The following is a 17,020-nucleotide window of genomic DNA, read 5'->3' on the forward strand; positions in this document are numbered from 1 at the left end:
GGGTGGTACTCCTGGGAATTATTGGCGGGGGTGTGCTGCCCGTTTCTCCGAATCCTGACCTTATTTCAGACCAAAAAAAGGCATTTTCCACACCCGTTTTCAGACCAGACCACTGAAATCCATACCCGTTATAAGACCTGGACTTTAGGCAGAAATTATGTCATCATTACTTAGATTAGATTGAAACAAAAAATTTCGAATCCGCACATTTCTGTTAAGTCGTTCTTATTCATTTGGGATTGAAACGATAAATACGTTTATACACTCCCTTAGCTCCCTCGAAAACCATACCCGATTCCAGACCAAATTTGGGCAAAACCTATACCCGTTTTCTGACCAAAAAGGCCTAAAATCCATACCCTTTGGGGCGGCACATATCCATATAACTTATATAAGGGCGGGCAAGCCAAAAAGGCACAAATAAAGTACAGTCAAAGCCCGCTTTACGGACACCCGCTTAATACGGATACCTCATTATTAAGCTAGGCCAGTTTGGTTTGTCCCTGGGGAAAGAAAGCCCTTACATTTTCTCTAAATTCAATCCGCTTAATACGGACACTTTCAATGGGCCCCTCGGTGTCCGTACTAACTAGCCTGCGTAGCAGGCGTCGAAAGGGGTAGGGGGTAGGGAAAAAGGGAGGAGGGTCTCCCTACTCCTCTCCCTCCCCTTTTTGCGCCTGCCACGCAGGCTACGTACTAACGAGGTTTAACTGTATCATTTTAAAATATGTTTGGCGGGTGGTTTTTTTTATACTGTTCAGTCCGTTTCGTATCAACAACTGGTACAGTAAGTAAATGATGATCATATGTTTGGCTTCTAGGCAAGCGGATGGCAAGCACTGATTTTGATGCTGAAATCGAGGAGATTTCTAAAAGAGGTAATTGCTTGTCTTTTAGAAGTCGTTAGTGGGTGTAAAGTACAAAAAACAAAAAGAAGAAGAAGAAGATTAAGTTAGGTGTGTGTTTGCAACGATGATCTGCCATTGTGCATTAACTATTGAAAAAGCCCTGACGTCATAGAACATGTTTCTGCTTTTTTGATTCCACATAATACAGTATTATCACAGATCGAGAAGTTCTGGTCATCTGAGTCACAGAATTTCAAATCGTTAGGAAGAGCCATATAAAGCACTTAAGATATATAAATTTGTTTAACTTAAATTGAATTTGTTCAATCTTAATTTGCATGATGTATCTCCAAAATACCGGTAATTAAATAAAAATATATCTTGAATTTGATTGGTTATATATTATTGCCTTGTATGGAAATAAAAACTTTCATGGCTTGATGAAAAAATAAATGAAAACATAATAGATAGTTTTTTTTAATGTTTTTTTTTTCGGGAACTGAGTGATTTACACCTAATATTAATTTACATTGCCTTTTTTTTTTTAACAGAGTTTCAGACAGTTCACGGCCGAATTTTGGCCGTAAACATGGCGCACTTAAGAAAGAAACGTCAGACAGCCGGGAATGAAACAGATGGCGAAAACACTTTTAAGGAGATTGTAAAAGTCAACAAAGGTATACAAATCACTTGGCTTAACAAATTAATAATTATTTCACAATGCCCTTGAAAACTTTGATACTGCATTAGCATATCAATACCTAAAATTACTGGGTTTTTTCCCATTTGTTTCAGATTTGTTTGTTTGCCTTTTTATTTATACTCAGCATGCAGTGTCTTTCAATCAAAGTAGCCTTGTACGTAGTTTCTTTACAGTTGCAGATTAGCTTTAGCTCATTCCTAGCCTCCCCGCAGACGTCCTTTGGGGTTCGTTTGTCACGCATTCATTTCTCCCCCACGGAGAGAAATGAATGCGTGACAAACGAACCCCAAAGGACGTCTGCGGCGAGGTTAGCTCATTCCCTTTTATCTTTTTATTTTGGTTTTGTATACGCAGTTTTCTAACAGTTGCAGATAGTCTTAGCTCAGTCTGTTTCTCTTTTTTATTTTATTCTATTTTTTAACGTAATTGCATGAAAAAGGATGGCCTTTAGGATACATAATTGTTGAACCTCTTTTCTTAAGATTTATTTTTATTTTTGTTTCTTTGTAACAGAAAACATATCAGATTTTTATCAAGGAGACATAAAGCTTGACCCCGAACTTGAGGACTACATAAGAAATGGCGGAAACTCACGGAACGCCATACGGGAAAAAAAACGAGTATGGAACACCCGGATTATACCGTACTACATTCCCTCCTACATGAGTATGTATTTTCGTAGCACTTCTTCTAAGGAAAAACAGAGATGTAAAGTATTTAGACTGCAAAACAGTCCTTGTTTTTGCGTATTCAGGTACGCGCGAGCATTCAAACAAAGGGTCTAAAACGAGGCTGAAAACGGAGAACGAGACTGGGGACGACGCTTAAAATACGCCTCACACGCCCTACGGGCTAAGAAAGACTCGCGCGCGCGTAGGACTCTTACGCCACGCTTTACTGATTTTAAGAAAAAAAGAAACCCGACTGTTTTGCAGTCCAAGTATTAGCCAATTTGCTACTCTACTTCTTTCCTATCACGTTGCATGTCATCTGACTCCTAGTCCTCCTACCCCTCTGCTATTTCGTTCGTCTTATTGTTTTGCTCACAGCCCTCGGGAACCAGTGTACAAACAGCCATGAAAATCCCTTTGCTTACTTGGTTACTCCCTAGAATGCGTTTAGCTTGACCTTGTAAGCTAATAAACTTCCAAGAAGAAGAAGTCCAAAGACTACTGCAAAGCTGATTTTAAACAACGTATATTGTTTTTTATAACAATATTTCGGCTGGCCATACCAGCCTTCTTCAGGTTTACAGGTGTTACTGAACTTATGTAGCAAACACAATATTATATAAATGGAGAATGTCGCAATAAAATATTGCTATAAAAAACAATATACGTTGTTTAAAATCAGCTTTGCAGTAGTCTTTGGACTTCTTGTTCTTGGTTGTTTATATTTTGGCTGATTTGATCTCTTTTCTAGAGATCCAACGTTTACAACTAGCAGGATCTTCGTCCACGGTTTTTGCAGCTAATTTTTAATCCTAATAAACTTCGCCTGCAAGCTGTGTAATAATTGTCGTTCCGCAAGATCGTAGCTTCCTTACGCAAACCTTCTCAGGGCCTCGTCACGGTGGAGGCTAACAAAATCGTTTTGCTTTAAAAGTGGCGGTGATCAGTATGCGCGAAACTCAGACTTAATTTCTTTCTTATTTAACACACAGGCCATGTCAGGTCTAATGTGTACAAAGCGATTCAGGAATTCCACAGTAAAACATGCATCCGATTTCAATACTACAACAGAGCAGTCCATGGGGGTAACTACATTCGATTTGGAAACGGCGACGGGTAAGTTATCGAATAGAGAAATCCAGAGGTGCGCTATGTTTTCTTTCTTTCTTTGTTTTTTTTTTCTTTTTAAATTTTCTTTTCTTATCAGGATTAAGGCACAAAATTGCTTAAAATAATGACCCAAAAAAAGGTGCAAATAACTTACTTTGCCTGAGAGAAGCATGGAGGGAGGACTGAATTGAAGGGGAATTACACTGTTCACCTATCAGCTGTCCCATGAGAATTCCCTTTCCCTTTCCCTACCCGCTCCCTCCCCTCCCACCCCGCCATTTTTTTCTCCTCCTTGTAAAGCGCGCATGCGGATAAGACTACCTAACAACTTTGTTCTTTGAAGTGAATAACTGTTCAAATAAGCAAATATAAATATTTCCTTGTCTAGTCCCTCTACGGCTTTCCCCAGTCCCTCTCGGTCAATTCAATTCGGGGACGTATCCGAGGCGAACGGACGGGAAACAAGGAAACATCACATCTTCGCTTGCACCACGTGACCCGAAACGCTTTGGCCGCGCGGAATAATGAGGCCTTGGGACTAAGCAAAATATTTCCTAGAATTTTCTAAAGCCCGAGAAAGGCTAAAAATTTCTGAATAACCGCAGATATTCAGGGCTTTTTTTTCTGGTATATAGAAAATGCAACTGACGTCTTCTCATGTCCTCGAACTTTCGACCGGACTGAAACTGTCAGCTACCCTGATGGGTCCTGAAGAAAATCCAGTGACCTTAAAACTGTCAAGACTAGAAAAGTTCTCCTAAGACATCCCATTGGATAAAATAGTTTTTAGAGCAGCTCAGAATTAACCACTCCGGCTTCTAAATCATTGAGAGAGAGAACCATCTGAGAAACTTCTGAAGTTTTTTTTCTTCATCTAAACGTTTTTTATCATTTTAGGTGTTCATCAAAGGTGGGAAAGCATTATGTTAAAAGCATCCCTCAAGAAATCTCCCTTGCTGAAGGCTGTAATCACGTCCCAACGATCGTGCATGAAATGATGCATGCAATAGGTAATTTTTCTCTCGCGTTTTTATGCGATGGACAAAAAGATCATGGGCTGCCCTTATCGTATGTTCTAGCTAGGTGTTCGAGGTTTACATGCGGGACTACAATGTGATCTACAGTACATGGTTTGTAGGGGTGAAGCCAGCTTTTCGACTAATTGTAGGTTTGGTTGGCTTTCATTTCTACCTATCCTGAAAATTGTACGCATGGCTAGTACGCGGTGACCTCACCAACACTTTTAGCTCTTAATATAAGTTTTTTTTAGCTCACCCCAACAACACATAATTTATTACAAACAGTAGACTGGTCAAACCAAAAATTTGAAGGCCCAGGCCTTAAGGTCTATAGGCTAGTTACGCCCCTGATTGAAGTTGTAGTACTTTTGAAGTTGTAGTACTTTTCAAGTATCACTGATGTTTCGTTTCAACAGTTCTTTAACGCACTCCGTTACAAAAACTTTCTTGTTAAGGTGGCTGAACACAGTTTTGGCAGTTTGTGAGTATATGTCATTTGTCAAATCATGACAAGAGAAAGGTTGCAGCTCACAAGCTGAAACTTGGGAGGTGAAAAATATACTGATGAAAGATTTTGATCGACAGGTAAAATGTGATGTTTCATTGTTTCCATGGCAACATGAACGATTGAACACAACCTTAAAATTTCACTTTTGCTCAGTTTACATAAAATTCGCTCATTAGATTTTCCTATAAACTTGCATACAGCTTACTATAAGTAATTATTACCATTTGAAACTTATTTGACCAAATTTTAGCAGACGGGTTTTTAGATAATCAATAATATAATTGTATCGTAATTATTAAATGTATCACAAAATTCGTCTGTTCAACTTTTATTTTAAAGTTTCCATTAATTAAATACGATAAAAGTCAAAATTCTGCCAAATATCACAAAATTTTAATGAGTAGACTTTGAGAAACCGTCTTCTGTGTACCAATGCTTTTTACGCCGCCATGTTTGTTTGGCTAATATTTAAAACACGCGCCGTTACGCGAGTTACCGCTGACTGCCCGCAAAACTTTTTCAGCCACCTTAACGCAGGTGAATCAAATTGTGTGATGTGAACGAATCATAGCCGTCTACGAAGGTATTACTAAAGAGGGAATGGGTAGCACGCATGGGAACTGCAAAATAAAAAAAGGTAGAATAGGCAATGAAGATACTGACAGGGGTAGGGTTTAAATTACCTTTTGTTCCCTTGCTTCCCGGGTTCGTTCCCGTTCTTCGAGTTCCTCGTTTTAGTAAAGTCCTGTCCAGGAGTCCTGGTCCTGTCAGTAGCCATGCCAGTATCCAGACCTTAAGATAAGGGGGAGGAGGGGGAGGAGGGGGAGGGCGGTCTCCAAAAAGAATTTTTGGGCCCTTCACACCTCAGTTTGGTCTAAAAATAAGGGGGGAGCCGGGCTCCCCGGGCCACTCCCCAGGACCCGCCGCTGGTAATTTAGATCCAGTTGTATATAGCATCTTTGATATCTGCTTCAGGTTTCTTCCACGAGCAAGCAAGAAGCGATCGAGATAAATATGTCAAGGTCTATTGGGAGAACATTCTATCTAGTAAGATATTGCATACAGTAGTGAATCATACTTACGTTGTCACTGTGTTAACCGGTCATCAGCGTCAGACGGCAAACTATCGCTGCAAACTGAAAGCTAAAAAGGTTTATTTATGTTCGACGACATGACTTTTCACTCATAGCTTTTAGGTACGTCATCTGAAAATATTGCTTTGTTTAAACTAATACTTTGAAATCTACGTGGTGTCTTTGAAAGTGTTCAGATTCTATTCTGACTTAACTAACACGAGACAAGGACATTTCTCGCGCCAAAACCATAAATAATCCGAATCTATCCCTCGAATCTTCCGCGCCCCTTGACCGTGCCGTCAGAATTCTGTTTATTTCTGTCCACTTCGTTCCCATGTATCTCAAACGTCAGAAATTACATTTTTTCGGTATCTTTCACCATTCCTGGGGTCGTAGTTACTTTCCAATTATTATAAAATGCATCAAAAAAGCGCTTTTGAATTTGAGCATGATGGAGTAATATCATGAATTGCCCCTTCATAGTTAAATGTGGGCAAATATGTCTTTACAAGAAATACGTTAAGCCAAGTGTGTTACCTACCTACCCACTCTACCTACCTTACCTACATTATTTTGTTTTATTTTAGATTTTAAAGACCAGTTTGACAAATATTCGTGGAGGACTATTGATGATTTGGGCGTTTCCTACGATTATCAGTCCGTCATGCATTATGATAGACTGGCATGGACCAAAAACGGCAAACCCACCATTGTAGCCATTGGAAACGAGAACATGGAATTTGGAACTCCGAATAACCTTCTAAGTACCAGAGACGCAGTCGAAATTAATGCTTTATACAATTGCAGAAGTAAGTAGTTATGTTCTAAAGCACCATATTTCGTCCAACTGGTGCACAAGGGAGTGTATAGGCGAAGGAGAGTTCTACTTGAGGGGCCAGGGGCCCGTTTCTCGAAAGTCCCGATAATTAACGGGCCCGGTAAGCTGTCTCCGTTTACATTAAAGATCGAGGTCCCGATAGTTTTGTATCTAACATGATGAAACTATCAGTTAATGAAACAAAATGGAGTAGTTTGCTAGCCAGCACCCGCGCTCTTATTCTTTATATTTCGATTTGAATATTTGATTTCGGGCTCGAAAAGTTACCGGGACTTTCGAGAAACGGGCCCCAGGCTTGTAGTATATTTTATACTAATCATGAACCGTAAATGTTTATCATTATCATTATCGTTCTATCGTTATCGTTGTCAATATGATTATCATCATCATTATTATTATCGTTATCGTTATCGTTATATCGTTGTCATTATTGTCATCGTTATCGTTATCATTATCATTATTATTATCGTTTTCGTAATATCGTTATATCGTTGTCATTATCGTCATCGTTAGCATTGTCATTATCATCATCATTATTATTATCATTATTATTATCGTTGTCATTATCATCATCATCATCATTATTATTATCATTATTATTATCGTTATCATTATCATCATCATTATTATTATCGTTATCGTTATCACTATCATTATCATCATCATTATTGTTATCGATATCGCTATCGTTATATCGTTGTCGTTATTGTCATCGTTTCATTATCATTATCATTAGTATTGTCATTATCATTATCATTATCATTATTATCGTCATCGTCATCGTTATCATTATCATTATTATTGTCGTTATCGTTATCGTTATATCGTTGTTATTATCGTCATCGTTATCGTTATCGTTATCATTATCATTAGTATTGTCATTCTCATTATAATTATAATTATCATTATTATTTTTTATGTTAGAACTTACCAATGGTTGGTCTTCCTGGTCTGGATGGACTCCCTGTGACGAGAAGTGCTATCGCACACGTGAGAGATTCTGCATTAATTCGGGAAACCAACAAGCTTGTGGTGGAAACGTTAATGTTTACGGCGTAGAAAAACAGAGGGTCAAGTGTCCATCTTCCATATGCCCTGGTAAATAACATTTTCTAACAAACCACTAACTTCTGATATAATCGTCATGATTTCCTCTTATTTTTTAGGCTGTCCGAGAAGTGTAGAGTTTATACAGCCAACGATCATTCTTACTGTGTTCTTCTGAGAAAACAAACAAATAAACAAACAACTGTCAACAAGTTTAGGGTCCTTGATATTTGCGTTTGGTCCACACGTTAACGGTGTTTCGGGTACCAAAAATGCAGGTTCGTTAAAATGGTCGTCACAGTGGGCTGTTTTAAAAACGCGGGTTTATCCTTTTCGTGTGGACAGAAGAAAACGGAGGTTTTCGAATACGATGATGTCATACATCATACAGCGCATGCCCTGTATGGTATGCTTTCGTTTTTCCATTGTTTTAGCGTTTCCATTCGGACGAGCGAAAATTTTTTTTTCGAAAACGGAAAAAAATGTCCGTTTTCTAAAATATCCGTATACCTGTGAACGAGACCAAATATAAAATTGAGGAAATGCTTATGCAGATGGCAAGGAGGTAAACAAAATGTATTATGGGCAATATGAAAATGGTGAATAAAATGACAAAGGGCCCAGTCAAACGTAAATAACTCATCAAGCAAACGCTAACTTGACTTTCTGTTACCTTATATAGCTCCTATCGACGGTCATTGGGGTCGTTGGTCGAACTGGAGCCCTTGCAGTAAAACTTGTAACGATGGCGTCAGAACTCGATTTCGAAGATGCGACAACCCATCACCGGGACATAATGGAAAACAGTGCCCAGGGTCTTCAACCGAGGAGGGAATGTGTATCTTGAAGCGTTGCAATCTTGGTGAGAGTCAAATACACGTTAAGGGCCCGTTTGAGGTGAACCAGTACGGTTAGCCGGGCTGGCCCTCTTTATTACTTAGATCGCTCCGCTAATGCCTTGTTTCCTAAGAAATTATCATTGTGTTTATTTTAAGAAGGCAGGCTGGCCCAGCTTGCCAAGATCCCGGTTGTTCGAGCCAGGATCTCGACAAGCCGGCTAGCCTGCTTCCTCATATAATTGTGACGAAAACTTAAAGAGGAGACAAGGCATGAGCTGAGCCAGCCCAGTATCATACGTGTAGGCAAGCCCGGCTCACCTCAAAAAAATAGGCCCTAAATTATATTTTACCTTTTTTTCAAACTCATTAACATTTGTGTTTTGGTATGGGTACATGGAGACCGAACTTCGTTTTCCTCGCCTCTTTACTACCAGCGAGCTCAAGAAACCACGGCGAAGTCTACGGAAATGAGAAATAAAAACTGCAACAGGCTTAATAAGTAAAACAAAAAACTCTGAACTTGCAGCAGGGCTTTTTGACAGATTTCTTTACCGTCATCACACGACTAACGTTGTCAAACGTCATCGGAGTGGCAACTCGGCGATCCTCGCTTTCATCTCTAAGATCGTCGTTTGATTAAACGGGATCGTCGCAACTTCGATTTCGTCGGAAATACCTCGTGTCACATTTAGTGCCATGCTCAAAAGCAACATAATTAAAATTTGAACTAAGAAAACACTTCAATCGCCAGTTCAAAAAGCTGTACTGGCACGGGTTATTCTCGAAACATCTTTTCATATGATGTGGGTGATCTTTTTAGATGTTACGATTGCTTTTTAAAACATTGTCCTGTGTGGCCAAGAGGGTCTTGGATTCCACGCTAAGAATTCCGGATCAGATTCCAGGTACTGGATCCAGGATTCTTTGTCAGTGGAACTTGGATTCCAATCGTTAGTGGGATTCCGGATTCTTTGAGCTGTATTCCGGATTCCAATGCAAAAATTCCCCGGATTCCGGAAAAAACACGTAATTAAATAAAGACCCCGTGATATTTATAACACAGTGTGCCATTTATTTACCCGAGTGTTCTTCCATCGTCTCGTTTTAACAGATAATGACGATGCTGACTTTGAGAATGGCCGCCTTGGGATGTGGAGCAATTCTAAAAGTGACAACTTAGATTGGAGGTTTCATCAGTCCTACACGCAAACTATTAATACTGGACCGAGTGCTGATCATACTACTGGACTAGGTTTGTATTTTTGCATTGCCTCCATTAGGCGCATATAAGCAAGAAAACAAAAAGAAAAAGAAAAAGAAACAAAAAACGGCCTTAGGCCCGGACGGATGATACCCTCTTCAGATCATGCTCAGCCTCATTCAATAATTGCTAAACAAAATTCCCAAGGGAGATAACACATTTTAGTAAAATCCAACTAGTGGTCTATTAACAATGCTGCGTTCTGATTGGTTGAGCTACTACTAGGCTTTTTGGCGGCAAAAAAGGATTAAAGTCTAGCTTTAACTAACTAAAGTTGTTTTGTCTCGATATTTTTCACCAACTAGTTGGATTTTAGTAAAAAAATTATTCCTCTCGCCCTCGTGGCCCCTAAGTCAATAGCCCATGAGGCCGAAGGCCGAATGTGCTATTGACTTAGAGCCCATTCGGGCTCGAGGAACAATTGTTAGTCAGTGCATGATACAATCAACTTCACGTCTTCATTAAGGTTTTTCTCTGAAGAGGCTGTTAATAGAGGTACCTAGATAGCATTAAACGCTTCATTTTTTGGCTTTGTAACATCAAACAGTTAAATTTGGGGCATTTTAACACTAACAGTAAAAAATTCTTTGAAACGGTAAATTTTTTCCGGAAAGAAGCAAAAACGGCTCCAAAATTATTTTGTTTAGTATATCAAGGAGTTTTCGGCCATTTTAGCACAATTCCGGATTATTTCAGAAGATTTGTTAAGGCTTTTTAAATTCCTCTTTATCTTTTCCTTGTCCTCCTCCTCCTACTACTACTACTACTACTACTACTACTACTACTACTACTACTACTACTACTACTACTACTACTACTACTACTACTACTACTACTACTACTACTACTACTACTACTACTACTACTACTACTACTACTACTACTACTACTACTACTACTACTACTACTACTATTACTACTTCTACTACTACTACTACTTCTACTACTACTACTACTACTACTACTACTACTACTACTACTACTACTACTACTACTACTACTACTACTACTACTACTACTACTCCTCCTACTCCTCCTACTCCTACTACTCCTACTACTCCTACTACTCCTACTACTACTGCTACTACTGCTACTACTGCTACTACTGCTACTACTGCTACTACTGCTACTACTACTACTACTACTACTACTACTACTACTACTACTACTACTACTACTACTACTACTACTACGGCTACGGCTACGGCTACGGCTACGGCTACTACTACTATTTTTTCCACTTTGATTTCCCTAAATATTTGAATGAATTTCGTTTACAGTATTATTGGATCCAATTAAACGAGACCTTATGATTGAGATATGTAAACATGCAGGAGAACTAGACCATTAGAGTGATTCTACTTAAGCCGTAAACTAGGTAGTAGAATGCCACGTACTATTATGCACTAATCCTATTGTCTTCTTTTGTTTATTTGTAGTTATTAACTGTTTCACGGACCAAGTAAATCGCTCTGTAAGATTTTCGAATCTGCTCACCCTCTCCTCCCCTTATCCAAAATATGGCCTGGCTAAATAATTGCCGTTGACGTTAGTTTGGGGGAGGGGTCGGTGGGAAATTTCCCAGTTGTAAAATTATACCGATCCAAACAGGATACTACCTTTACGTGGAGTCTTCAGGAACAAGACCCGGCGACAGAGCTGAGTTAGTGAGTCCATGGCGGTCGGGGCTGCCTGGCGGACAGTGCTTTAAGTTTTACTACACGATGTATGGCAAAAACATGGGAAGTCTGGCCGTCAAATTGACGTTATCTAACGGAAGGAACTGGTACATATTTCACGAGCAAGGAGACCAAGGCAAAGATTGGAAAAAGGGGATAGGGAACATAGATCCTCCGCCGGGATTACGTTACAGGGTAAGTTGATGAGGGAATGGAGACCATAGATCCTCCGACGGGTTGAAGTTACAGGGTAAGTTTAAATTTATGAGGGAATTGGGAACAAAGATCCTCCGACGGGTTTAAGTTACAGGGTAAGTTGATAAGGGAATGGGGAACATAGATCCTCCGACGAGTTCACGTTACAGGGTAAGTAGATAACGGAATGGAGACCATAGATCCTCCGAAGGGTTTAAGTTACAGGGTAAGTTGATGAGGGAATGGGGAACATAGATCCTCCGACGGGTTTAAGTTACAGGGTAAGTTGATAAGGGAATTGGGAGCATAGATCCTCCGACGGGTTTAAGTTACAGGGTAAGTTGATGACCGAATGGGGAACATAGATCCTCCGACGGCATTACGTTACAGGGTAAGTAGATAAGGGAATGGAGACCATAGATCTTCCGACGGGTTTAAGTTACAGGGTAAGTTGATGAGCGAATGGGGAACATAGATCCTCCGACGTTGGGCAAGTCATCGGAAATTCTTAATCTCCGTAGTTGTGGATAGTCGATCGAGATCTGATTAAGCTAAAATGAAGAGACAATTGACCATAACGTGCTTAATTTAGTTATTCTCTAGGAATAGACGGATTTAACGCTTTGAGATTTGAATATCCCTTTGGTTATGAAAAAAGCCAGCAGTTTTAGAGGGACTTATCATTGGGACAAAACCCTATATGGGTGAGGGGCTGTCATCCCTTCCTTTCCAAATCATAATTTAGCTTAGTTTCTAGAACACCGAGTCTAATTTTTTTTACATATTTTTGGCAGCTTTCAATAATAGGGAAAATGGGGAGAGAGACCGGATATGCAGACATTGCCATTGATGATGCGTACATCGACCCTGGATTATGCAGTAAGTTGTAAAACAAATGTCTACTGATTACTACGTTTAACTAAGCCCCAGGTATATCCTATATGCGTGGGGAGGAGGGGGGGGGGGGGGGTAGTTTCTTTCTGTACCTCTTGCCTCCCTTAAGTGGTACATTACCATGGTTGATATAGTAGTAGTACGATGCTATGGTGATAAGCTATATTTCAAATGTTAATTTTTCCAAACGTAAATTTTCACTCCGTGGAACCCAGAAGGGGGAAGAGAAAGTTACAACATCTCACTCGAGCCTGCAGCTTGTTGGGGAATTTAAAAGTGTAAGTGTATGTCCGAGCGATATAGTAGATGTCTATCGATAGGAGAAGTCGTTACCTCACGTTGCCATGGTAGCAAAATTTCTTTATGACAACAAACCAAAACGTCGCTTAAAATGTGGATTCGCACTGTTTCAAACTTCATCGAGCTTACTTAATTTCATTTACTTTGTCAAATGTTGGCGAAATGGGGGACTACTCGTAGTCTAGCACGAAAGCCATACGAATAGAGCTTATGTTCACACATAAGAACGCTGATTTCGGAGCGATTTATGTAACGGAGCAAAGGTGCGCGGTGTCGATCTCTAAAGTGGAGAGTCACATATCAAATGGTGTTCATACGATACCAAATAGCTTATCGAGTAGGCACGAAAAGCTGTCCCAGTACAGTCTGAACATAGCTTAAAGCTACAACTACCAAAGCTAACCAAAAATATATGCATATATCGATTAATTATATGAAGTCATCGAAGGGGCTTGTTTCGTGGAGGCGAGGGACCCGAGGTAGGTGAGGTAACCCTCTTAGGTAGGGTAACCCGCCTGTCTATATAATCTCTCATTTTAATTTGATCACGTTTACATGATAGGTGGGGTGACCATATGGGAGATTATATGGACAGGCGGTTACCTCACCTACCTGGGGTGCCCCACCTCGATGTAAACCGGCCCTTAGACGATACTATATACAAATGAATCTTGTATTGTCCCCGAATGAGTGGTTTTGTCTATTTTCTGTTCTTTTGCAGGTTGCCAAGATGGCTACCATACCTGCCACATCTGGGCCGCAAAAGGAGACTGCACGAAGAACAAGGCTTGGATGATTAAAAACTGCCAAAGAAGCTGTCGTGTTTGCAGAGGTGTGTAAAATTGTTTAGACACTAGTAGCAGAGGCGTGGCAACAGTTTGTTAAATTTTATGAAATATGGTATCACCTTTGCCTTTTTCCTAGTCTCATTAATCCGCGCGCGGCCTTTGCGTTTCGGGTCACGTTGTCCGATGGGTCTCGCATCAAGTAAAGGAATCCTGGAAAGTTTGGATTCTGGATTCCACGGCGATAGATTCCGCATTCTTTGTCAATGGAATTTGTATTGCCGATTCCAATCATAAGCTGCATTCCGGAATCCTTGAGCTGTATTCTGGATTCCAGAGCCCAGGATTTCGAATTCCACGAGCAAAGATTTTCCGAGCTCTATCAGTGCCATTGATATCTTGTCTACTTTCCTTAGAGCTAATAGACTAGAGATTCTGGATCGAATAGTTACATGAATTCATGTCAATGAGTCTTATAGTGATGTTACACGGGACGATTTGCAACGACGATTTTTAACGCGACACAGCGTTGCAACATTGTTGTGACATTGTTTCGAATGGTTACAACATTGTTCCAGCATTGCAACGCTGTGTTGCGCTAAAATTTGTCGTTGCGAATCGTTCCGTGGAACATCACCTTTAAGCAACAACGACGGCGACGGTTACGAAAACGACACTTAAAAAGTGAATTCGCGCTGCCTCAAATTTTATCGCGCTAATCACATCTGATCTGGTTTAATTCGTCAAATGTTGGTAAACTTCTTTGGAGTTGAATTCTAAAGGATTGTATCAAAGTTCGCGAAAAGGAAGAGAAAACTGTTGTTTTGTGTTCCCGTTCTCGACAAAACGTGAAATTATGTATTTTCACTTTGTAGTCGTGCAACGACGGCAAAGAAATGTGCAGAAAAGCGTGATGCATGTGCAAAGTTGTTTTTTTGCCAATCAAAACCTATTAGTTCATTGCCGTTCTCGTTGCCGTCGCCGTCGTCGTTGCTTAAGCTCCATAGTATACAGGGGATGCAGAATGCTGATACTTGTACCCATGGGGATTACGGGACGTGAGATGCGGGATGCAGGATGCGGGGTGCGGGATGGGGATTACGGGATTGAAGGAAAATTTGGGTCGGAATGACGGTATTGAAGAACTCTAAGGGGAGCCCTCGTACGAGGTTTAATGTAAAGAAGAAATGTTGAAAAATCATTTTTCCTCATAGGAACAACAACAGCCAAAACAACCCCACGGCCTCCAGTGATCCCGAAACCTACAATCCTTGGTCAGGCGTGTAGAGATAGTAGTGGACATGAGAGTAACTGCCCATACTGGGCCAAGACAGGCCAATGCGACAAGAACCCTGCCTGGATGTTGGTTAACTGCAAGAAGAGTTGTAGCTCTAAAATTAAAGATTCTAATCCAAGTTGTCCTGCTTGGGCCAAACTGGGAGAATGCACTAAAAATCCCAGTTGGATGTTGCCAAACTGCAAGTTGAGCTGCATGCGCGTTAAGTGCTAAGACAGAAGGAGGTGAGATTATAATATGATTATTTATTATTATGCTAACTGTACATTAAGAGCGCCAGAAAAAAAAACTACTGTGAAGTTAATGAAACTGAAAAGAAATAAGTTTCTAACGCTAATGATCTCTATCCTCACTATGCTCCTCAAACTTCTTCCTCAACACCATTTTCTTAATCATTATGGTCAATATGAGCGTCGTCGTGCTTAGGGTAGCTTTGGTGCCCCTCTCGTTTTAGTACAAAACTATTGTAGTTGAAGAAGCATCGACAATAATCAATTGCACTGCTCTTTAACGTTTCATTCTGTGGGGTCAAAAGTGGTATGAAGTTAACTGGCTATTACACATGCGCAGCATGTATATAGTCAGAATTCATTTTGACTTCCATTAAGAATTAATGCAATGCACAGAACGTAACCAGATCGTGCGCATATATGGACCGTCCATTACTTGTAATCTGATCACCTGAAACTAATAAAGCCTGTCTGTTCCAGGATAGTGGGAACAGCGCAAAGAAAAGTATGTAGGAAAAAAACCCCGGGGGGAGGGGGGTGAGAGGAGTTCCTCTATCATCTTCCTTTCTTCTGCTTTTTCGATTCCCTCCTCTCTCCATTTGGCGTCACTCGATCTCCACTATCCTACTGACCCCCAGAACAGGCTAAACTAATACGCTAAGTACAGCTTTGAAGCAAGAGCGTCTGAATAGATCTTTCCCTCAAAACCTGGCCTTTGTTGATACAAGTACGTTGTGAAGTATGTTAATTTCACAGTAAGAAAATATTCTTATTTTTTGTAGGTAGATTGATTTATGATCTTCAGGACAGAAGAATTTGTCAGACATAAAGCTGGGATGCCTGTGTGGATACTATTTTCATTAAACGTTATTACGTCACAAATACCATAATTGAGTGAAACACGATTACAATAAATCTGTTAATTTGCATTATTGTTTTTAAATGGTCACCACTGCAACTGCGAAGCGCCCGATTTACAGCTTTCTAAGGCATTATAGAAATATTTACTTCCGTCTCAGTGGGTTCTAGTCCTCGCTCCTACCCATTTACTTCTGCAAGGATGTCATAGCCTCCCACGCAGACGTTGTTCTTAGGGGTTCTTCACGCGTTCCTGTCCCACTAGCAGAACGTCTGCGTGGGAGGCTACGGAAGACAGGGAGACACTTCGATTCAGAAACACCAATTAAAGGGCTTTTGCAAAGAGTGCGGGTAGGATGTAGCTTGAGAAAGCAGACGACAATTCGCAAAGTTACCACTACGCAGAACTTCCATACTGATGACGCGTCGCTACCCAGACAGATCTGGTTAGTGCTTCTGATTGGTTGTGCCGCTTGTGAAATTTGCTTCAACCAATCAGAAGCACTACCCAGATCTGGGTAGTGACGCGTCATCAGTATGGAATTTCTGCGCTCGTTTCTCAAACGTCTTTCGCGGAGAAACTGTTGCTTGCGTCGCGAAATGTCGTCTGTTTTCTCAGGCTAGGTAGAATGTTGTGTTTTTTTTTTCTGTCCAACATGACACTCAAAATTCCTTTAAGTCTAAATATAAAGCCTGTTCCATGTTCCAAGATAGTGGGGAAAACGGAACGAGAAAAAATGCGCGAAAGTTCGAATCAAGACTGACTAGTGATCATTTTCTACTGTATCAGCTAATGAACTACATTTTACCTAGTCAATAGCTTGTGGCAGCGACCTGCTTCCGGCCCTTTTCAACCCATTTC

The 17,020-nt window shown here is 40.4% G+C and overlaps 1 protein-coding gene across 1 annotated transcript; it reads left to right on the plus strand.

Moving 5' to 3' along the window:
* Nucleotides 1-1,400: 1,400 nt before the first annotated feature.
* Nucleotides 1,401-16,230, plus strand: LOC140946328 (uncharacterized). Its single transcript, XM_073395427.1, has 14 exons — nt 1,401-1,525; nt 2,065-2,217; nt 3,215-3,338; nt 4,230-4,342; nt 5,835-5,906; nt 6,523-6,744; nt 7,698-7,871; nt 8,503-8,682; nt 9,771-9,911; nt 11,532-11,794; nt 12,589-12,673; nt 13,710-13,820; nt 14,988-15,294; nt 16,087-16,230. Exons 1-13 carry the CDS (start codon nt 1,438-1,440, stop codon nt 15,281-15,283), a joined length of 2,022 nt encoding a protein of 673 aa, XP_073251528.1. The 5' UTR covers nt 1,401-1,437; the 3' UTR covers nt 15,284-15,294; nt 16,087-16,230.
* Nucleotides 16,231-17,020: the final 790 nt, after the last annotated feature.

This window comes from Porites lutea, chromosome 8 (assembly GCF_958299795.1).
Source record: "Porites lutea chromosome 8, jaPorLute2.1, whole genome shotgun sequence".
NCBI lineage: Eukaryota > Metazoa > Cnidaria > Anthozoa > Scleractinia > Poritidae > Porites > Porites lutea.

What these genes read in the sequence shown, in the direction of transcription:
- LOC140946328 (XM_073395427.1), top strand. Translation starts at nt 1,438, where the DNA reads ATGGCGCACTTAAGAAAGAAACGTCAGACAGCCGGGAATGAAACAGAT. An exon ending in GATTGTAAAAGTCAACAAAG is followed by an intron (nt 1,526 to 2,064) that starts GTATACAAATCA and finishes TCTTTGTAACAG; the next exon opens with AAAACATATCAGATTTTTAT. An exon ending in AAGCTGTCGTGTTTGCAGAG is followed by an intron (nt 13,821 to 14,987) that starts GTGTGTAAAATT and finishes TTTTCCTCATAG; the next exon opens with GAACAACAACAGCCAAAACA.